This window comes from Toxotes jaculatrix, chromosome 2 (genome assembly GCF_017976425.1).
Source record: "Toxotes jaculatrix isolate fToxJac2 chromosome 2, fToxJac2.pri, whole genome shotgun sequence".
NCBI classification, from domain to species: domain Eukaryota; kingdom Metazoa; phylum Chordata; class Actinopteri; family Toxotidae; genus Toxotes; species Toxotes jaculatrix.
In genome coordinates, this window is record NC_054395.1 from 28,991,541 (window position 1) to 29,014,383 (window position 22,843).

Below are 22,843 nucleotides of genomic sequence, written 5' to 3' on the forward strand. Positions count from 1 at the left end.
TTCCTCTAACTGTGTTTATGAGTGTGTGTGTGTGTGTGTGTGTGTGTGTGTGTGTGTGTGTGTGTGTGTGTGTGTGTGTGTGGTTTGATTTCCCATTGTTGTTTGGTTTCTTTGCGGATGATCTGCAGGAAAGTCAGATTAATGAGTGAATGGGAGGAAAAAGAGGAAGGAGAAAAATGGAAAAAGAAGGAAGGAAAAGGACAGGAAGAGAGAAAAGAGACTCGAGAAGAAAGGAAGCTGGAAGGGAAAGATATGAGGAATGAGAGAAAAGAAAACTCTCCACGTTAGATTCATTTAATTGAGCCAATTAATGAACCGTGATGGCTGCTTAAAGAGAATGATGTAACTTTACCATTCAAACTGTGAGCACTGAAAGAAGCTGTCCCTTCCTCCTCCTCCTCCCTCCCCTCTGTGTTGGCAGAGGGGAGGGGGGATGACTGCAGATTGAGCTGGAGTAGGTGCCTGGTGGAGCGACACACAGAGGGAGAGGGCAGAAACCTCGACGCGCCGCTCTCCAGGACTACAAACTTCCTCCCCTTCCTCCCTCTCTCTTCTGCAGTTTGCAGCACATTTCCCTTTATTTTCACTCCAGATGCTTCCCTGCCACAGAAGTTAACGACTCATCTCTCCTTACAGTCAGATTAATTTGTCCCTCAAACTTTTCTGGTCGGACAGGAGTCGAGGGGACAGGTGGAAATGATGGCGAGCGGACCGGCGCCGCTCGGTGTTTCGCTCTCCCCGGCTCAGCGCAGCCAGACGCGGGTCGCGCTGCTGCTCCGGACGCTGTTTGTGACCTGGTGCCACTTCGCTTCGGCCCAGGAGCTGCCGACCAACGGGGTGAACGGGTACAGCCTGCACCCGCCCTACTTCAACCTGGCCGAGGGCACCAAGATTACCGCCACGGCGACCTGCGGGGAGGACGACACCGGCAGGGCTGTGCACGACCTGTACTGCAAGCTGGTCGGAGGCCCGGTGTCCGGAGACCCGAGCCAGACCATCCAGGTGAGCAGGAGAAAAAAAAAACTCTATGGACTCTGCTGATAATGAGTCAGCAGAATCAATGGTCCCGGTGAAGTTTTAATTTCACTACGATATTTCTTATCTTGTCCTGAGGGTTAATTATAGCCCAATTTTCCTAATGTTCCCCCAGAGACCCGCAGCGCCGCAGTGAGTTTAAAGAGAGTTCATCAAGCTTAATTGCATTTGTATGTCCTGTAGCATTGCAATAACACTGCTCCAGTATATGTATGATATTACATTAGGGGCCTCTAATGCATCTGTAATGCATATAATTGAATTTACAGAGATTTTGACCTGTTTAATTGCAGTAATACTCCGGGTATTCTCGCGGTATGTTTGTGGTACATGCTCATTTGTATCGTACCCCTCTACAATTTACTTTTACAGCAGTTTGCTTGGTTTTCTCTCACCAACCTTCATGTGTAATCCCATGTCTCTTATGTTAGACCTTGCATGCAGATGCCAGCCTGCACACTTCACTGCACTCAGTGTACGGTGTTGAACAGAGGGGGTCAGGAGTGTGCGTGAATCTCCTGAAACTGCTGTGCCAAGTCATTATTTCATGCACTGCTTCCTTTGTAGGACTTGGCAACACTTAACACAGGCCACTTATATAAGTACAGACTCGTTGATTAGGTTTCCTCGTCAACCACTACATGTGTTTTGTAGATGAGTTTTTAATGTGATGATGAGTTTTTGAGCTTGAAAAACCAACAGCAGGCCTATTGTATGTCTGACAATTCAGCGTCCATGTATCACTAGTTAACATTCAAAGGATTATTGCAGTTTCACGGGTTAACCATTAAATCAGCCCTGTGGGTGATAACATGCAGGCTTATTGCCTTCTCTCTCTCTCTATCTCCCACCTGTTCTCCACATTCCTCGCGGGGACTGACCCGTGTCCTCCAATCAGACCGGGTTTATCCGCTCTATTCCCGCGAGATCATCAAGACCCGAGAGATGCCTCCGCTGGAGGCGATGATGGTCATTTATGTGTTCTCATAAGTCAGAGAGGAACAGAAAAGTTCTGTCACTTCTAATGTCTCATGTTCTTCTCATGTTTAAAACATGTGACATCGATGCTGATAAGTACCCTTTGAACTGAAACTGAGGGAGATCGGGCAAAAAGATAGGGATGTAAAGTTGGTGAGGTAAAGATAGATTGATCAGTAGAGGTGAGGGAATGAACAGCAGGAAGTCTGAAGGGTTGTTTGGTTGTAAAGACTAAGCCAACAAAACATGAGATCACATGCCCTGAGGGGTGTTTGGGGGCTTCAGAGATAAAAGGTTTTAAAGATACTTTCAGGTTTTCAAGTTGTTTATGAAATGATCTAACTTAAGAACAGAAAAACACTCATCCCTCCTCCGATGGGTGAAAGAATAAATTAGTATATTGCTAATTAATATCAGGTCAGTTGGTAAATTGCCCCTCTGCTGTTAAACTCTCTGTCCTGTGGGATTCTCCCTTTGTAAATACAGACGTGATCCCAACCACATTTTACCCACTTCATCCTCTCCACGCTGAGGATTAGGTGGAATATTCCCTCATCAGAGTTTTCATGTAGTCGTCCTCTGGTTGAAGTGGCGATGCTGCTGCGTAATTAGCTCAGGAAATCTCCAAAATGAAGCCAAGAAATCTGCTCATTAGCTCAAGGAACGGTGCATTATGTGTTCGGGCTAAGAGCTTTAGCCCACTTTGCCGAGCCATTGTGTCTTGGCCCACTTGTTGGGTTACTGCACCCGCAGAGCAATGCACGCACACCTACACACACACAAACACACACACACACACACACACACACACACACACACACACACACACACACACACACATACATACATACAGAGCTCTACACTCTTTTCTGTGTTGAGGTTAATCCTGTTTTGATTTGACAGCAAGAGGTGAGAGTGTTTTTATTAATTAAAAACAGCAGGAGGAGGACTACAGATTGGAATGTGTGTGTGTGTGCACGTGTGTGCGCGTGTGCGTATGCGCGTCTGTGTGCGCTTGTCTGTGAAAATTGTTAGAAAAGTTTAAGAATCCTTTTTATTCTATAAAACACAGCAAAATCAAAAAGTAATCTGAACCTGGGACTAAATTTTGTTTACTGCCATCTCCATCTCTTTCCACATTCTCTTATAATCATATTAATTGATCAATCGATCAATCACTCAGTTTTAGCCATGCTAGCAGCTGGACTCAGTGTCACTCAGTATCAGTCCGTCCAACTTTTATCCAGACTGAAATGCTTTTCCATGAAACTTCAACAGTCATGAAATACTGATATCATGTCCCATGGAAGCAGGAGAGACGGAGAGGACAGATTATGTAGAGGGAAAAAAGACAAACAGATGAGGGAGAAAGAGAGAATGTTAGAGGAAGTACAGTATGAGAAAGGCAGCGTGTTTTGTTAAGGGAGAAAAAAAGATAAATTACATAAAGTGGCAGGTGTTGGCTGAGTAACACTTTGACTGTGCCTGGGGACATGAATTCCTCACTCAGAGAGAGCCAGAGAGTTTTGCTCGTTCACCTAAAGGTGGAGGGAAAGAAGGAGATGGGAAGAGAGATGAAAAACGGTTGAATGAAAGCGCATGTAACCCAGAGGGAGGTGAGACTGTGCTCTACATGTTCATCTCCAGGTGGCCTTTTCGTTGATGTCCTCGCTTTTAAAGGGAAGTGACAGGAGAGGAGTGAGCGGGTGTTGTGAAAGAAAACCAAGAAAAAGAAGAAAGAAGGAGTGTGAAAGAGAGTTTGACAGGCCGGCAGAAATACATTAAGCAGACTCCCTGACGTCTCACTACACCAAGCACCTGCCTCGTCCTTTCGACATGCCACTTTCAGGGTGGGACATTGCCATGAAATTTTTCGTGCACCACCAACTTAATCTCCTTTATTTATATTCATTTCTCTGCATTCAGCTGTTGACTGGAGGTGGTTTCCCGGTGCCCTCTGTGATGTTGTCGAGGTGCTGTGACCCGCTCTGTGGGTTCAGGTTTCACACGACAACAGGAGAGCAATTAATACTGAATGACATATTAAACAAATTACAAATACACAGAGAACCAAGGATGTGAAAAGAGTAAGAATCCACAACAGTTTGATTGAAACGAATGTCTGTTTTAGCACAAATAACTGATCTGAGGGGCTGATTTGTAGCGTGCAGAGATAACTAATGACTGACTAATTTGAGGCTGTGCAAAATCTATGAGAGGCTGATTGACAGATGATCAGAGAGGAAGACGAGAGAGGAGAAGAGGTAGCGGGGTGGAGTCAGATAGCGAGCAGTGACCTCTGACCTCAGTGACCTGCAGTGACCTGCAGTGATAACATCTCCTGACCCAGCCTTTTGTTCAGGTCCGTGCATGTTTAGTTTATGCTAACGCTTACACAGCCAGCAGTGATGGGGTTAAAAGCTCAGACAACCAAACTGGGATTAGCTAAGAATGAAGAAGCTTCACAAGCAAAGACGTGCAGGGGTCAGTTCAAGTGGACATGGACATGGACCATTTACCTCCATTCACTTTATTACAGTATGAAACTCACCAGGCAGAGACTAAATGATGCTATCAATCACCATTAATGGGCCATTTTTGAGAGTGACCACTCTAAGATAATATTCTGCACACCTTGCTTTTACTAATGTGGTGCCAATTCACCTACCTCCTTCTTTTTTGAGGAGTTTTCAACCTTTTCTTTGAATTTGTGGATGTTACTGTACCATGCACTACTTGATAGATATAGAGCCTCATAGTAGCAAAAGTGCATTGTGTTTCATCGCCGATAGTCCCAGTGGACGGTGTTGGTTCTATCTGGAGGAAGAATGTAAATGGGAATGAATTTCTACCCTGTTCCTTTTTCCACATAATACACTGTGCTGCCACGGAAGACTGTAAACGGCAAAACAGGCAGACTGGGCCACAGGGATTGAAATTATGAGAAAACTAAAACCTACAAGCAGAAATATAATACAAGCTTGAGCCTCGCTCTTGCATTAACCAGCGTGGAGTCACCTTTCTGTTGAAATGTAAGAAATCTGACCCAGGTCGCTTCAGGGGCAGACAGTTGTGAAATAAATCTCCTCCTTTCATAGATGTTTATTGTGACTCTGAAAGACTTTGCAGTGGTTTAGTCTTTACGTTACAGTCCAGTCCCTCTGGGCTGGAACTTGAAGGCTGAAGGGTCAGAGCCAGCAATTAACCAATGTGTGTTAATCAATAACACCCTGTCTGAGTTTCTCTAAGCAGGAGCCTGAAATTCGTTCTCCACAGTCGACCTGTAAGACTGAAATGTAATTGTTTTTTTTTTTGTTTGTTTTTGTCAGAGAGGTTTAGATACAAGTTTTCTCTCCAACCAAAGACGACAGCAGGTGTTGCACTGAGTTCCTCCTCTTCTGTTGAGGCTCATGGAAGCTGTTGTGCTCTCTCTATGAGATCTGATGAATTATCTCATCATCAGAACCCAATTCAAAGACCAAAAATAAAATGTAGGGATGCCGGAGTGATTAGCATCTTCTATTAGCGAGTCAAGGACACGTGGTATCATAAATCAATAAAAGATTTCTGCCCCAAATGTTTTTCCTCAAGGTCACAAGTAAAGTATGAGACTCCTGCCACAGTGCCGCTTATGTGTTCAACTAAAGATTAACAGCACCTCTGTGTCTGTCTTCTCAGGGCCAGTACTGTGACATCTGCAGCCAGGGGGACAGCGATCGCGCCCATCCCATCACCAACGCCATCGACGGGACAGAGCGATGGTGGCAGAGCCCGCCTCTGTCCCGCAGCACTGAGTACAACGAGGTGAACGTTACCCTGGACCTCGGACAGGTAGGACTCACCAGTTATGGTTGTCTTTGGTGGATCGCAGTCTGCTGTTTGCATCATGTTTTGCTCTCTGTGTTCCGTGGAGCTGTTTTTCCTCCTCCTCTGTGTTCTGGAACATCACAGTGGGTTTTTTTTTGCTGTGCTTTGCTGTTTCCAGAGGTTTCAGCCTGTGAGGTCGTCATGATTTTAATGAGTCAAAAATTGGGATGTTACGCTGAATGTGTGTTGTGTTGTTTAGGATTTTGGAAAGTTAAGTCGCAGTCACTGGTTGTAGTCACCCTCACAGCCACCTGTTGGCTGCTGGTAAACTCAGCTCACTCAGCTGTTCAGCCTCTCTGCTCTGATAATGAATGTGGAATAAATCAGCCCATTAACTTCTTTACCAGTGAACCTCTGTGATAAATCAGCCTCCTAAAGCTCAAGTCTGTAAAATCAAACCATTACTGCTTCAGTCTCGTTGAATTTAGGGCTGTTGTTCTTGGCAGGATGCTCTGTTTGTTCTCACTGATGTTGCATTGAATTTATCAGGAAAACCGATCCTCCCATATAAACATATAGCATGTGCACATTGTCACATACACAGGGACACATTCAGGCACGTACACAGCACAGAAAAGCTTCACTCAGTCTCCCTGAGACTTAAGAAGTTAACCTTTTTGTGTTTTTCAACGTCGCTCTTGAGCAACCTTTTTATGTTTGTGAAGGTGACTCCTTTGTGCCGGGCTCTCCTGCTCGAGTGCCTTCCTCGTTCATCAGTGAAGAGCCATTCATTGTGTGTGTGTGTGTGTGTGTGTGTGTGTGTGTGTGTGTGTGTGTGTGTGTGTGTGTGTGTGTGTGTGTGTGTGTGTGTGTGTGTGCGCACTTGTGGTCCTGACAAGTGTGTTTTCTGTGATGGCATTCAGTTTCCCCTTCGCTCTTCCATCTTTCGTTCCTTTTCTCTTCACTCTTTGCTTTCTTCCCCCTCTTTCTCTTTCTCTCTCTCTCTCAATAGAGGAGCAGGGATCTGTGTGTAGCTTGTAAAAGCTTTTAGAAGCTTGTTTACCTTGTGGCAGGAATAAAAGTTTGACTAAAAAGTCTTTTAAAAAACAACATGAATACTTTGAGCGCTCAGCAGTGTGCTCTCATAATCAGTGAGGCTCTGAGTACATGCAGACTGGATGACAGCAGTGGCTACCAGCAGAGCTACAACTGACGCTTATTTTCATCACTGATTCGCCTGCTGATTATTTTTTGCGACTGATTGATTAATTATGAATCTATGAAATGTGAAAAAGCCAAATGAGGCATCTTCAAACGTCTCATTTTGTAGAATGTAGAATATGTAGAAAAACCTGCTGCCAGCAGGCAGCAGCCTCAGAGACGAACATGAGCTCTGTTTCAAACTTTAAATTGTTCCTGCATTTCCATCTCCATTGCAGGACACTTTATCTGCACATGATCAAGCTGATGTTTACTAAAGTTGATGTTTACTATCTACACATCACATGGAAATGTTTTCAGGATGGCATCACTGCTCAGAGGAAAAGGTAGAGGAGAGAGAGAGAGAGAGAGAGGGGAGAGAGAGGTGCAGGGTCTCTAGTTACCAGGTTGCAGTTTTGTCTTGAAAGAATGTAGGTGGGCTAAGGCCACGGATTACGAGTGTGTGTGTGTGTTAGTGACAGTGTGTTGAGGACCCACCACACACACACACACACAGACACACACCCCTCAACCCCCTACCTCTGTCTGAATGAAAGAGAAAGAGAGGAGGGAGAGACTGGAATGTCAGTTAACCTGTCTCAACCCGCAGAGGGGAAGGCTTGTTAAATTACCCCTAATTCCCCTCCCTCTCTCTCTCCCTCTCTCTCTCTCTCTCTCTCTCTCTCTCTCTCTCTCTACCTACCTACCTCTAAACCTCTATATATATATATATAAGTCAAGGAAACTATAACATACACACTTAAAGGGAAACTTCATCATTTTAGGAAATGCACATCAGTCAGATAAGAAGTTTGATACCACTCTGTCTGCTAAACATGATGCTACTGCCAGCCGACTTAGCACAAAGACTGAAAACAGTATGAACTGTCTCTCAGATTGACATTTTTACATGTTGTTGTTTTTTTTTTTTGTGCTGATTAACCAAAGGCGACATCAGTCTCTGAGGTACTGTCAGGCCGATGTGTGAGCTCGCTGAACATTTAGATTACAGATGAAACTCACTCGGTGTGGAATTCAGTTGGCGCTAAATTCACTGTACAGTCACTATCAGCGTGACTGTATCAGAGCTCTGCAGCAGCAGGTGTGTACCAAGCACAGCCTGCACCCACCCCACCCTCAGTTTATTAAACATATTTTACTGGAATCTGAAAAACAAGGGTTCCTCTGCAGGTTGCATCTTATAAATGACTTTAACACGTCATCACGGTTTGATTTTTTTTTTCATCATTTTTTCCTTGTTCCCATATTCTGTCTTTTTTCCACTGTCTCTTTGATTCTTTAAATCAAGAGCATGAGTCCCCCCTTCTCTATCTGAACCAGTCATTCAGCCTATCTTCTACAGATAACACTTGCCCAGTATAGAGCATTTCTTTCTCATCCACCTTCCTGTCTTCTTTCCTCTGCTCATATTCCTCTTCACCATCATCCTCTTCCTCATAAGCCCTGCCCCTTATTCTCCTCCTTAACATTTTCGTAGGGAATTCTTCAAAAGTGAGACCCACTCTCCTGTTTTCTCACCTGCTGTTCTCTCACCTCCCAATGTTTTTCCTCTTTCTCCACATTCTTCTCTTCATCTTCCACTCCCCAAGTCAGCTTCCACCCTCTCTTCCAGCTTCTCATCTTTCATGTCCTCATCTGTCCAGGTCTGACTCTTTCTCAAGCTTTGTTTTATCGTCCTGTTTTTTTTATTGCCATTTCTTTTTTTATTCTTCTGCATTGACATATTTCCATATTTCTCTATATTTTAATGCAACAGTTTACCTGAAAAACAAAGATATATTTACTGTAGGTCTTTAAAAGTCCAACATGAATGTGTCTTTTACAGCATCTCTTACTCCTGGGAAAACACTTGTGCTTTAGCATGACATTTTTTAACTTCTCTGTCAAACCATTACTTCTTTATTCCTGTTCACTGTGGCTATGCAATGACACAGCTGCAGCTGTAGCAATGTTAGCAGTGGTGATAGTAATAGTACGAGTGACACTGCTAAATTTATGTTTTTGTGACATAGCCTTGAAGCTTATCAAACTATGGCGCCTTCATGCAGTTACAAGGATTTGAAGTTTATTCCGGTTTTATCTGCGCACTGGGAAAGAGAAGTGGAAGTTAACGAGATGGAAGAGGAATGGCTACCTGATGAACTGTAGGAAGAACATGAATCATCCGAGATGAGCTCATACCCCTTTCAGCACAATTCACCGTTGTCTACGCTAAGAGTGACGCAATGTTGGTGTGTGTGTGTTCGCTCTGTACACAGATGTGTATTTGCATGCAGTTTCATTCCTCAGGTGTGTAATAGTGGAAGGATTGTTATCACAAGTAGCGGAGATGGGAGAGAGAGAGGAGATGAAGAGGAGGAGAGGGCTGAGAGATGGAAAATAACAAGGAGACCAATAATAGGTGGCACGAAGGAGCAATAAATACAGTTCAAAGGCAAGGTGAAGCAAAATTCCCAGGAAGAGAAGAGGAGGAGGAGAAGCAGGAGAGGGAGGAGGGCTAGAATGTGGAAAAGAGGAGGGTGGGAAGGAGGTATTAAGTGGATGAAAAGTGAGGGGAAGCAGGAGACAGAGGCTGAAGGCATGGAAAGAGGAGGAGGAGGAGGAGATGACAGAGGAAGAGAAAGGGATGTTTGTTTCAGCAGCCTATTATTAGAGCACAATATAGGCATCTGTTGGGAATGTGTCGTGGTGTGTGTGTCTGTGTGTGTCTGTGTGTGCATGTTCCTCAGGTGAGGTCCTGTTTTCCATGATCTTCCTTTTTAAAGTCACAGAAATTTCACATTTCATGTGTCCCCCTGTCCTCAAACCTGTCAGAGACCTCAGTCCTGCAGAGCTGCCTCAGATCTGCAGCTTCAGGAATCTGAAGTGTCTTTGTCTCATTGCAGAAGATACTTAAAGGGTCAGTTCACCCAAATAACAGCTTCACTTACATGCAGACAGTTTGGGTTTTCATTCCTCCAGGGTCTGAGACATCTGTGTGCGAGGTTTCTTCTGATACTCCAGTACAGTGGAGGTGAATGGATCTTGATGATCAAAACACTTCCTGGTTAACTTTCTTTTTAAATTTGGCTGAACTAACCCTTTAAACTGCCTTCAGAATGGACAGAACTCACCAAATCTGAATCAAGCAAATACTTTTTCTGGCATTACAGATTCAGTCAGTGCTGCACGGCTGCTTCTTAATCTTGGTCACTGTCATGTGTCCTTCATTTCCCGTGTGCACTGACAGATTTCCCTACAGGACAAACACTAACAAAGAGACTCAGATGCACACACTCACATGCAGTGTTGATGCAGCTCCATTGTTTGCCGTGCGTAAGATGGAGCATGGTGCCAGCTGCTCCTGACTGAATGCTTCCTGCCATTGATGTGGTTTGAACGTCAGACCTACCTATAAAGTGCCCGCGGCTCTGAGCTGCAGGGTGGAGGTTACACTGAGGGTTATATTTGGAGAAGTTCAGTCAGCTTGTTTGAGGGTGACGCTGATCTCGCTTCAAACATGCTTGAAGCACTTTAGCTCCAAAAATTAATTAAGTTTGATGTCAAGGTTGATATCACGTGGACTTTATAGATCCACGTGTCGCAACAGTTTCTGACCCAGCCCAAACTCTCTAAAGACCCTGACGCACGAGGCCGACACTCAGATGCTTCGGGTTGTAACTGAGCAGCTGCAGCCGACCGTCACCTGTAGATTTTTGTATTTAGTGGGGTTACCACTTATTTTCTGTGTTTGTCTTTTCTTCAACCAGCAGATGAATGTGAGCTGCTGATTAAGTCACAGATAGTTCTGTGAGGTCGGTGTGGGTTTCCTTGGCCTTAAAAAGACAATTAATACTGTAACTCCACAATTCACAGGATCATGGGTGATGGGTTTTAAATGACTAATTTCTATCACTTGATATTCAGCAGTCTGAGATCACTTCTGTGTGTCTGTGTGTGTGTGTGCGTGCGTGCGTGTGTGTGTGTGTGTGTGTGTGTGTGTGTGTGTGTGTGTGTGTGTGTGTGTGTGTGTGTGTGTGTGTGTGTGTGTGTGTGTGTGTGTGTGTGTGTGTGTGTGTGTGTGTGTGTTAGTACGGATGTGTGTGGTTTTCTGATTACAATCAGTGTATTCTCTGCCAATTCTGCTGTTTACAAGTGAGGAGCATGGGAACCACATTCTCAGTCCAGAACCTGTGTGTGTGTGTGTGTGTGTGTGTTTTGTTTGTGGTTTGGCTCCGAATAGACAATTCCATTTTTTTTGTTTTGTTTTTTTAAACACACTCTTCAGGTGGGATGCCTTACCTCTGTGTGTGTGTGCGTGCACGCGCATGTGTGCGCGTGCGCATGTGCATGTGTGCACGTCTTATCCACTGTAATGTCTCACGCTCCGTTTTTCCCCTCACACCCTTGCATCGCCGTCACCCTCCCCGCCTCTCCCTTCGCTCTGTCCTTCGTCCACTCTGCTCTCTGTTCGTCTCTGATTCTCCAGCCACAAAGACTCTTCTGTAGACTGTTTGACTGACACAGTAATGATGGAAAGAAGCAGGAAAAAAAGGGAATTAAAACAGATATGATGGACGTCAAATAACTCTCTCCTGTTCCTCTGTGTCACTTTTTCTCTCTCCTGAATTCTTCTTTGTCGGTCTCTGTCTGCACCGCTAAAACACACTGTTAGCTACAAGTTATTGAAAGAGGTAGAAAAAAAAATCTTAAACCTGAGTGTAGTAGCAGTGGTAAATCATCATTTGGCCACTGGTCTTTTAGGTCGAGCTCAGAAATGTGCTTCATTCGTTTGTTCTCCAGTCACTTCTTTATTTTGACTTTCTGCAGTCTGGTGCTGGGCAGGTCGCACAACGTTAGCTTGTATTCTCTGTTGTTGCACAAAGCGTCGTTGTGTGTGTTGTTTCTTGTCAGAGTCACTGCACCACTGCTGACCTTTTTCATGTTGTTTAGCTGTGAGTATCTGTTTCTGTTGCATTTTATTCATGTGTGAATGTTTCAGAGGGGATTTATATGTTATCATCAGTAAGTCTCCAGTTCTCGACTTTTTTCTTTCTCTTTCTTTTGCGGCATTTTCCACAGTGACTCAGCCAACCACACGTTTTAGTCACATCTTTTAATACTGGCCCTCTTTCTGTTTCTTCTTTAAGCCTTCTTTGCTCTGTAGCGCCCTGGCCGTCGTTCTGGGGGTCAACAGAAGCCCTCATTCATTCCTCTCTCCACTCCTCCGTCCTCTTCGGTGACTCTTGTTTCAGTCACCGTCGGCCTTCATCTTCCTGTTTTCCCGTCTGTCCCTCTCGTTCAGGGTTAAACGTTGCCTCTAATACTCTGTCCTCACACAAACACACAAACGTTGACACACAGCGCACATTTTTCAGTCATTCATTATGTGTACTGGGCAGGAAAATGAGTGAAGAGGGGGAGAATAAGAGGTGCAGAGAGAGAGGGAGAGGGAGAGACAGATCTGACCTTAATAGGAGTGATTCAGCTTTGAGTGAAAAGAGAGAAAGAGGAAAAAGAGATGTTGATGTCATATCTAAACCAGAATAAAGCAGGAATGATGGATGGATGGAGGCAGGGAGGACGGGAGTTCAGAATAGCTGGCTGATATTTTTTAGCTGTCTGCTTCTGTGTGTTGTTGTAGCTGATCGGGGGTGTGTGGACGTTGGCAGAGTTAACGCACCCACACTTGTAGCTTCAGTTTGTTATTTTGACAAATTTAGATAAATGCCGGGACAGATCCAAGTAAAATGAAGGTAATTTTCATCATCTGAAATAACACACAGTGCATTCCACTGCACCCTGTTTTGACATTCAGAACCAGGTCCATTTGCTGAATTTGCTGGCTACCTGTTTCATATCTCTATGACTTGACTTTCAGTTTGACTGTAAACACCAGCTTTCAAAGCTAATTAAGCAGTAAGCAGTGAAACAGAAGGATTTAAGTCCGTTGTCTGGATATTGGAAGACGAATATGGGGAAAAAAAGGTTGAGGAGGTGAAACTGTAAGGGCTGTAAGGGAAAGAGTAAAAAAAAGGAGGAAGGAGAGAGTGAGTGAGAGATGAATAGTTTAAGGAGGAGGACAGGAAGGGGTGAGAGGAGGACAAGAGAGCAGAAAAAAAGAAGAGAAGGACTCCAGCTGGGAAAGACAGAAACAGAAAGGAAGGCATTCATACTCTATCTTTGACTGAAATGTCAAATGCTGTGAGTGTGTGATTATCAGAGCAGAGGAAGTGATTATAAGACGTCCCCTCCCACTCTTGTTTCTGTCAGTCATTGGGTGTGTGTGTGTGTGTGTGTGTGTCTGTGTCTGTGTGTGTGTGTGTGTCCAGGTTCTTCTACAGCACTGTTCCTTGTCTTTTTGATCTGATTTGTCAAATCCTGACCTGTGACTCTCCACAGTTGTCCTTTTGATGCTGTGTGTGTGTGTGTGTGTGTGTGTGTGTGTGTGTGTGTGTGTGTGTGTGTGTGTGTGTGTGTGTGTGTGTGTGTGTGTGTGTGTGTCGGGGAGTTCAAAGCCACAGGAAGTGAACTGAAGAGCCTGACAATGACCTTTGACCTGTGACAGATCAGCAGGTTGGAACAGACATCATGCATGACTAGGGAGCAACACACATGCATGCACGTGCTCACACACGCACACACACGCGCACACAAACACGCACACAAACACACACACACAGCCTTTTTCTGTTGAATGCACTGACCCTGTCTCTCTCGCCCGTTGCTTGGCCTGTTCACCTTGTCAACGCAGAACTTATCTTTTAACCTTTTTCACCTTTTCTCTCTCTAAATCTTCTCTCTGTAGTTTCCTCATTTTCTCTTTCTCCCTCTCACCCCCTTATCTTTTCTATCACTTTTCCATCCACCCGTCCTTTCTTCTGAGGCAGACAGTTGGAGTTTCCTTATGTCCTACTACTGCAGGGAAAAGAGAGAAAATGGACGGACTGAGAGACTTACTCAGTTAGATGTCCAGTTTACAGGAAAGAAACAATTTACATCACCAGTTAGTCATTTGAATCATTTATTAAGCAAAAAATACCAAACTATAATTATTCTCTGTTTTCAGTATAATAAAAAATGAATGTAGTTGTTAGATGCAGTTCTAGTCTTAGTCAAACGTGTCTCTGAGGTCTCTAAATGTGGCTTTACTGCCCAAATTTCAGTTCTTCTTCAGTACATTTGGGAACATTTATGTCTGGGTTCTGTCAACCTTTGATTCGATCCCACAGGACATATTTTAATACGAATCTATGGGGAAACACGGTTTTAAACGAGCCCTCTGTGATCTGGTTCGGACATGTTGGCTCTCTTCTCCAGGCAAAGCAACCCCGAGCGTCCATTCAGCTCAGTCCCATTGTCTCTTGATGTTTGCTCACCCTCACAACCTCCTTTTGATGCCACAGTGGTCCTGAGCCCTCCCAATGACTTAGCATTCAGTATACTTCTCAATGGGCCCTTTATCGCACCATTGTGTCAGTGAGAGTGTTTGGCCCATTCAGAAAGGCCGCGGAGAACAAACATGGAGGAAACAGTTGGTTGTGAATGGCTGGTGAAGTGTCTTCACTGGGAGGCACAGAGGAAATGCAATTCAATGGGAAATTGATTAAAAAAGGGAGATTAAATTGGCTAATCAGCCACTTGAGAAGCGTGCAAACACAGCACTGTGTTTCTGTACTTGTGTAGATCTTCATTATTTATTCTCCTCAAATTCAGGAGCGACGTCCTCCTGTAGGAGTTTTCCTCTCTTGGTATTTGTAGGATGTTTAGCTTTTTCAAGGTCTTTGTGAGCTGTTCATACATTCTCAGAGAGCAGATCCATATAAGACCAAACATCCTTCACACAAACACACCTTTAACCCACTTCTGGTCTGGTTGAAATGTAGTGGGAATTGTTGTTAGGTTAGGGCTGATGTCTCATGCAGTTCAAGATGGTTCAGTGGTTTTGACATTATTATTTTAGGTTTTTCACCTTTATTGGAGGAGGGGGTGGGGGTGTGACGTGCAGCAGCAGCTCAGAAATAGTTTCTGTTGATGGAACCAGGTTGGCAGTTTCTCTGTTTTCCAGTTAACAATCAGATTTTTCGTAAACCCAGATTGAGGTGGTGGTTGTCGGTTGGTCAGGTTGTAGATGTGCAGTGTGTCCAGCTGCAGTGCGAGGAGTGTGTGCAGCTTCCTCTCTAGACAAAACCCAGACAGAAAAATACTTTGTGCCAGGCTCGTCCTCCCTGAAGGACACCAGCGACTTTGAGCGGTTTTCTTCCTGCTCTGTCAAGCCAGACTAAGAATAGACTGATGCTAATGTCTGCCCACTATCACACAATGAGCTCATTTAGTGTGATAGAGGAACTGGAGACAGACAGACCGGATTTTTACCTCCTATGACTGATTTTTACACTGTCACATTTTACTGTTGTCTGATTTGGATTAAACTCACCAGCTTGATGAGAAACAGACTCTTAAATCCAGGTTTAAATATACAGAGTTGGTTTTTTTCATGCCAGTGTTTCAGGCACTTAACTTTTTATGTGGCACTATCATCAAGTCCGAGTTTTAATTTCTCCCAGTTCCTGATAAAATAACTGTAAAACTAAAGATGCTCCCATCAGCCTCAGCTTCACTTTTGTGTTGAGTGCTAATGCTAAAATGTTAGCATGCTAACAAGCTAAACAAAAAGTTGGTGACAGTTTTCATAATTGTGCCATAGTGCTGCCAACATGACTTTAGACTATTAAGATTTTACTTGAATGAATATGAATTCTTATTTGAGTTTTTCACTTCTGAGACCTCATTCTCACAAATGTGGCATTGAAATGGTAAAAACATCAAAACAGCTACGATTTCAAACTGGTGTTTTCAGAATTATCCCTTTAGTACCCTAAAGAAAAGTCTAAAGAAACCCAACTCTTCTTGCTTTTCAGTCTTTTTGCTCTCATTTTAAAAGTTTCTTTTTAAAGCCTTGCATGTAGTCTGCCTAGCAAACTATCTGCAGTCCATCAGTTATCTTTTCCCATATTTCACTTATCTGCATTTCTCATGGTTCGAGGAAGAAAGTCAGACACACAAACGATAAAATGTTGAGAAACAGGGCAAAAAAGAAACGGAGTTAGGGGAGGAGAAGAAACAGCAGGGACAAAGAGAGAGGCTTGCCCTTGTTAATGTGACAGTAAATATTGGTTTTAACCAGGTCAACAGCAGATTGTTTGAGTTTCTCCTCTTTTCTTAGCTGGTGAATGAAATGAAGGAGAAGGGAGAAGGAGGGACGACAGAGGAGGTGCTAGGTCAATGAGTTCGCCTCTTATGTTACATTTCTAATGATGAACACGAGGAAGGTCACCAGTGTTAAACCTCATCAAAACACAGATTCGCATTTCCGAGGGCCAGTGTGAAACTGGCCTGGGATGAGCAGGGTACAGCAGGGTTCATCTTTCAGAATACATAGTTTTTGAAACATAAGTTTCAGCGTCTGCTCAAGATCTCAAGGATGTCGCAGGGAAACGGGAAAATGATAAGAACCAACAGGGTCACCTGCCATGATTCAAGGAAGGACGGACAGAACAATAAGAAAATGATAACTTAAAATACCCAGTGGCAGCATCATACTTGATGTTATTGTAATGATGCAGTGCTTTTCATGTTCTTACAGCTGTGTAGCTGCAGGGGGGCGGTGGGGGAGTCGGAGGGATGAGTCAACGGAGAAAGAGAGGAAGGGGAGGACAGCAAACAGAAGGGAGCGTTTTCCCATAGTTAAGTCATAAAACGGTGAATGGGAGTGGAAGAGAGGTGTGTGTGTGTGTGCGTGTGCGTGTGAGTGTGAGTGCATGCGTGTTCAATTTATTTGACGCACAGTCAGTGGAGGGTAATGCAGGGTGTGTGTGCACATGGATTAGTGGCACGCAGTCCAAGACTGAACAATAAAAATAAGTTTCCAAACTTCTGAAACTCAGAATTTGTTCCGATCCAGAATCCTGACTTTTAATCTTTGTTCCATTATAATATTTCCCTTTAAATCAGAGAGAACAGTGAGTTATGAAATGCATGTTAGAGTTGCACTTAGTACAGTGTTTTTACCTAAACCTCCTGTTGATGTAGAGCTTCGAGTAAAGTCCCTGAAGTCCTTTAAAAACACCTGAAATGACTCTAAAAAACAAAGAACCGTGTGTTTGGTCTTTCTGATCAGTTTTATGTGAGTGTCTAAATGTGGGCGTGTATATGTTCATGAAGTTCAGCCTTAATGAAGCTTAGTTTGAGTTCAGGGACTGTGACTGACCGTGATTCACTCTGCAGGGCAAAGTCCACATTCAGACCTCATCCCACTGTGAAACCATGGAGACGACCTGAAAGCGAGAGGGGGAGTGTGTTTGTGTGAGTTGTGGGGTCAGAGAGGGAGAAGTTATGAGTGTGTTTGTAGCCATTTCTGAACTTTGCACTTGTTTCTCTTCACATATCTCTCTGTAAAACACTTCTATCGGGGGTTTGGGACGCATCCGTGAGTCACCATCAGCTGTTGGCAGGGGTTGAACTTGTGACCCTGCGAACACCAGCGGGTCCCATTGCCATTAAAGCAGAGAGACAGACAGACGGACATTTGTACTGACTGACGGACAGTGGAGGTGTTTATTAGCGACTGAGGGAAACAAGCTGTGAGCTGCAGCAACTGTGACTGGTTCCATTAAAGCCAGCAGCTGGGGAGCCTCAGCACATCCAGTCACCATTAACATCCAGTCCTTATACTGTAACACATACTTGGAATATTTGGCATGGCAGAGAACATTTCTGTCTGTCTGCCTGTCTACGTGATGGACGCCGTATGCACCAAAAAAATCTAGGTAATATCTAAATAGTTAGCAGGTTCTTTAATCACGTAATAAAGTAATAGAGTTAATGTAATAAAGGCCCAGAGAAAAAGTTGTGTGGCCAACCAGCTCTGCTAAACGTTTTTCTGGGGTGAACCCTGATTTCACTTTATATCTGGTTTGATTATTTGATCGTTTAAAACAAATATTCAGAGGGACAAAGACGTGGTGCTTTGTGTGCATGCTGACTGGGCAGCTGACTGATACAGCTCCAGGTTTGACCTGGGTCAGATTATACCCAACCACACAAATCTTTAAACTGTGTTTCATATAAGACAGATCGCAATCATGATCGTGTGTGTGTGTGTGTGTGTGTGTAATTCATCAGTGTTTTACCTCAAGGACTTTCTACAAACCCCCTCTCTCTCCTCCCCCGTCTCTCTCCCTTATCATTCTCTCTCCTCCTCCTCCCATTCTTCACTAATTATGGAATTTGCCCCGGCTGTCTGTTATAATAAGGGATGGAGGGAAACGCATGAAAGCAGAAGTGGATCAGGAACGTGGAGAAAGTCAAGGTCAGGGGGAGGAAACCTCGCCCCTTCCCCTCCTCTCATCCCGTTCTGGGCCTGTTTTGTTTTTTGTTTTTTTTATTTGTTCATTTTTCTGATTTTTTAAAATTTTATATTCTCTAGTTCCTCTCCTCTTTGAGTTTAGACTTTTTCCCAGGTGAATTCCATGATCATTTCAGGGTGTAAATCCGTCAGGCTGCAACATGTCAGCTGACTGTTTATCAGAGGGAGTCTGGAAGCCTCTGAACTTTCCGACATTATCTTATCACTCGCAGATTTTTTTTTTTTAATCCTTCACAAATTGGGAGCAAGTGTCACTTTCTGACATAAACAGTTCAGCTGCCGTTTTCAAAATTGCTCGCAGTGAGTCATAAACTTGTTTGAAGGATCACATGGTTTGTTTGTTTTTTGTTCTTAACTCAGCAAAAATAAAAATGGATTTAGGTTGAAGACAAGGCTGCAAATGGTGAATTAGGGAAGTGAAGCCTCCCTAATTAAAGTGTGTACAGTGGTGCTGGCAGAGAGAGAGAGGGTGATGCTAATAGTTGAAGACATGATGAGGGTAATTCGTCCTGGAATGTCTAAATCCTCTGCTTCTCACCCGCGATCCTTCAGTCCTGGGCCAGAAATCTGCCAGATGAGAATCACTGTAATTATTAACACACGTTTCTTCTGACTTCTGAGGGCCCTCATCGACAGAGTACCCTCTGCAGCTACTAACCCTGAACCTAACCCTCATAACTACACACCTACCCCCAACCCTCCTCTTAACCTAAGTCTAAACCTAAAGCTTCGACCGTTCCTGAAACTTTCCATAACTGACAATTCAACATTCACACCTGCTTCATGCTGTGATTTGTCACCTGTGTGTCACACACAGACACACACACACACAGACACACACAGATACACACAGATACACAGACACACACACACACACACAGAGTGCAGGAGTTTCCACATCCTGGGGGGATGTTGAACTGTCAGACGATGTTGTGGAACAAGGCATCCATCTATAGAAGCACCCGGAGGATAAACTGTTCTTCCTGGCCTCCTCTCTCTTGTTTCACCTCCCTCTCCTCCTCTTTCACATAAGAGAAGCAGTCACATTGTGTGGTTTTTTGTTAATGAATCCAAATGTCAGCTGTTTTTATGGTTGATAAATAATTTCAAGCAAAAAAAACAAATATTTGCTGAACAACATATAAGTAAGTATAAGTTATTAACTTTGAGTCAAGCTGAGATTTAAATCAACATAAATGAGAGAGAAGACAAGTCCATGACGTTTGTTACTGAACCAGGTTTGACCTGAATCACAGAGTGAAAAATCACATCCCTCCTACTTTCCCTCCCTTTATCTCCTTCTCTTCTGCCTTTTCTCTCACCCTCCTTTCCTTCCCTTCCTCCTTGTCTATTCTGATAAGAATTCCCTGAGAAGAGGCCTCAGACAGTTTTTCCATGACAGGAGTCATTTAACTTATCTCTCCTCTTCCTCTTGCTCCTCCTCCTCGTCCTCCTCGTCCTATCTTCTTCGCGTCTGCTTTTCTTTTCTCTCTGTCTTCACCACTCTGCTCTTCGTCTTCCCCTCTCAGCTCTTACCCTCTCCTCCTCCTCTCTGTCACCTCTTTTGTTTCTCCTCTGTAGACCTGCATTCTCTCCAAAGGTGGGAAGTCTTACATTCCTGGAACATTCTCGTTGTTCATATCACGATCACGATGGATGATCATGAGATCTTATTGTCCGGCGATAAATCCTGTTACCTGGCAACATTAGTGGGCTGGTTAGCGCAGACTACAGGTTCGGTCTTGTTTTGCAAAGTGCAACAGCTCGTTTTACAGAAGCTCAACGCATTTCCCAAAAAAAGAAAAATGAGAGAGAATATTTTTTTAATGTCTTCCACATCTTGTAAATGACTTCTGTGATACTTTTCACACAAATATGAGGTCATTATGCTGTAATCTGTAAAGTTTGTCTGATGATGTCTGATTTCTGGAATGCAGATCTTACAGCACGAGAGAGATAATGACAAAGATGGAGAAGTCACAGTTACAAGAAGTTTATCTCCAGTATATCTCTTTGTCTTTGGTGAAATCACTGGGCCTCCATGTTGTTACACATCTATGTAGAAATTTACGTTATGTGTTGTTTTTTTCCCCAGTGGGAAGTCAGTATTTCCGTCTTTCTGACATCCCTGGAACGCAACATATCACCACGTCTTAGCCCAGCTTTTCTTTTCATGCCCTGACATGTCAGAGGTGGTATATATGGGTTTGTGTTGAAGCTTTTAACACTGTGAAAACCACCGTAGAGATGGAAAGAGAAAGGCAGTCTGTAATCTTTACATTTCTGAAGTGTTTTAGAAACACGGAGATCACTGAGCGTGTATGGGCCGGCTGCATGGATGTATAGGTGTTGTCTCTGTACATCTTTAGCCTCGGGGAAGTAAAATGCCACCTGGAGAAGCGTGTGGTTGAATATCAGGTGATTATTGGGAACGTGCAGGCTGCTATTAGGTACAGTTCTCCTAAAAGTGTTGGATGAAGTTTCTCTTCCTCTTATTTACAGCCATGTAGATTACATGTGGTTCCAGGTGCCGCTTTTTACTGTCTGGAAAATAAAAACATGCTGAGCTCACTCACTGCTAATAAGTGGCCAGGATCATGTTTTGAAGAACGGATTTTGAGTTTATGTCTCGTTTATTTCTCTCGTAGCTTAAATCACAGCAGCAGCAGATCATTTGTGGAGTCTGTTACACTCACAGGTCATTTAGTCCGGAGCCAACTTTGACATTTCTAACTTTAATACATAGAATTGTTTCCAGACCTTATAATTCAACGAGACACGTTTAAAGAGGCATCTTGTTTGAAACTGTGAAACCTGAAGCCGTCAGAAAATGTTCTCACTGAAATCAGAGACGTGTTGTGAGAGTTTCCCCTCAGGAATCCTGGGCAGGAATTCTGTCCTGGAATTCAGCTGGAAGAGTAGATGGAGGTTCCCGAACCCCTGGAGAGAGAGAGAGGGGGGGCGCAGGGACAGTGCAGAATACAGCTCCGTCTCTCAGTGAGGACCAGCCATTACCGCAAACCTTTCTCTGGTTTTGGTTTGTACAACATCATCTCCATAAAATTTAATTTTATAAACTACTGAATAGTTTTGCCCAGTGCATGCCTGCTTGGATGAAGTTCATTTGCTGCCCATCAAAGAGAGAGTGGCCTGTAAGTGTTCAGGATGCAGGGGAGGCTGCCGTCCTTCGTCCTGAGAGACGGATGTAAAGGACAGAGATGACTACATGTTTGAGGAGGATTAGGAAAGGACAGAGAGGTAAAACACTGAGACACTGAGACTGACTTGGAATGTGAAGAATGACCTTCACTCTCTGGGGGCCGTCCAAGCCCGACACACACACACACACACACAGACACACACACACACACACACACACGCACACACACGCACAATCCATAGTAGAAGAACTGTAATGTTGATTTACTCCTTGTACAGCCTATCATCTCTATCAGTGTGAGAGATGGCAACTGCTGTGTGTGTCTGTGTATGTGTGCGTGTTTGGGTGTGTGTGCTTGTGTTGTATATACGGCAGCTGCTGCTCAGTCTGGCACCACTGGATCTCTCTGCAGAGACAGAGTGAGACAGATTACACACTGACTGACAGATGATAAGCCGAGTCAGTGGAAACAGAATGAACTGAGGGATTGATGGCGTTATTGTTTTATGAGGACAGTGTCTCCTCTTCATCGTTCTGCTTCGTTTCCATTCCAAACCTCTGTGTTTGTGTTTCACGAGTGAAGAAGCTCCACAGAGTTTGTAAAGTTGTAAAGGAACTGAAATATGAGGCTGTAAAGCTTTGGGATCTGGAGGAACGAGGTGTGGAGCCCACAGTTAGAGTTACAGCTTTTTACTCGAATAAGACGGTTTGTCAAAATGTTAGTTGTTGCATCTAATTAAAAACTTTTAAAGAACTGTGCTCCAGACTTTCAGATCCTGTCTCGTTGTCCCGTCTGTCGAAGCATGTTTTGGAGTTTTCTCCTGCACTTTTTGAACAAACATTCAGTCCCTAATTTATTTATTGTCGTACGTTGCGTACCTGGAGAAACGAGATGAGACACAAAGGTTGACAGCAGCTGCTGCTTCCAGGTCGTTTTCTAAATCCTAAACTTAATCAAGTTAAATCAGGATCTGCTGCTTTTCTTTGTCTTATATGTGGGTTTCTTAGTCTCCTGTGATTGTAAATGAAAAATCTGTAGCTTTTGGACTTCTGGTTGTAAAAACATCACCGTGGCCTCAGAAACACTTATCACCACGGAATGCTCCTTTAAATCTCTTCCATACTGACAGATGCAGCTGCAGCTCGGTTCCTCCTTTACAACACTGCTATTCTTCCCTTATCCCAGTCTTTTATCAACCTCTCTCTCTCTCCGTCTATAAATTCACTAACACACA

General features: G+C 43.9%; 1 protein-coding gene across 1 annotated transcript in view; it reads left to right on the plus strand.

Annotated features, from left to right (window-relative positions):
- Nucleotides 1-521: 521 nt before the first annotated feature.
- Nucleotides 522-22,843, plus strand: part of lama5 (laminin, alpha 5) — a 73,983-nt gene continuing 51,661 nt past the window's right edge. The window contains exons 1-2 of the mRNA XM_041061451.1: nucleotides 522-1,002; nucleotides 5,692-5,844. Coding sequence (XP_040917385.1) covers nucleotides 697-1,002; nucleotides 5,692-5,844 — 459 coding nt within the window. The 5' untranslated portion in view covers nucleotides 522-696. The remainder of the gene's footprint in view (nucleotides 1,003-5,691; nucleotides 5,845-22,843) is intronic.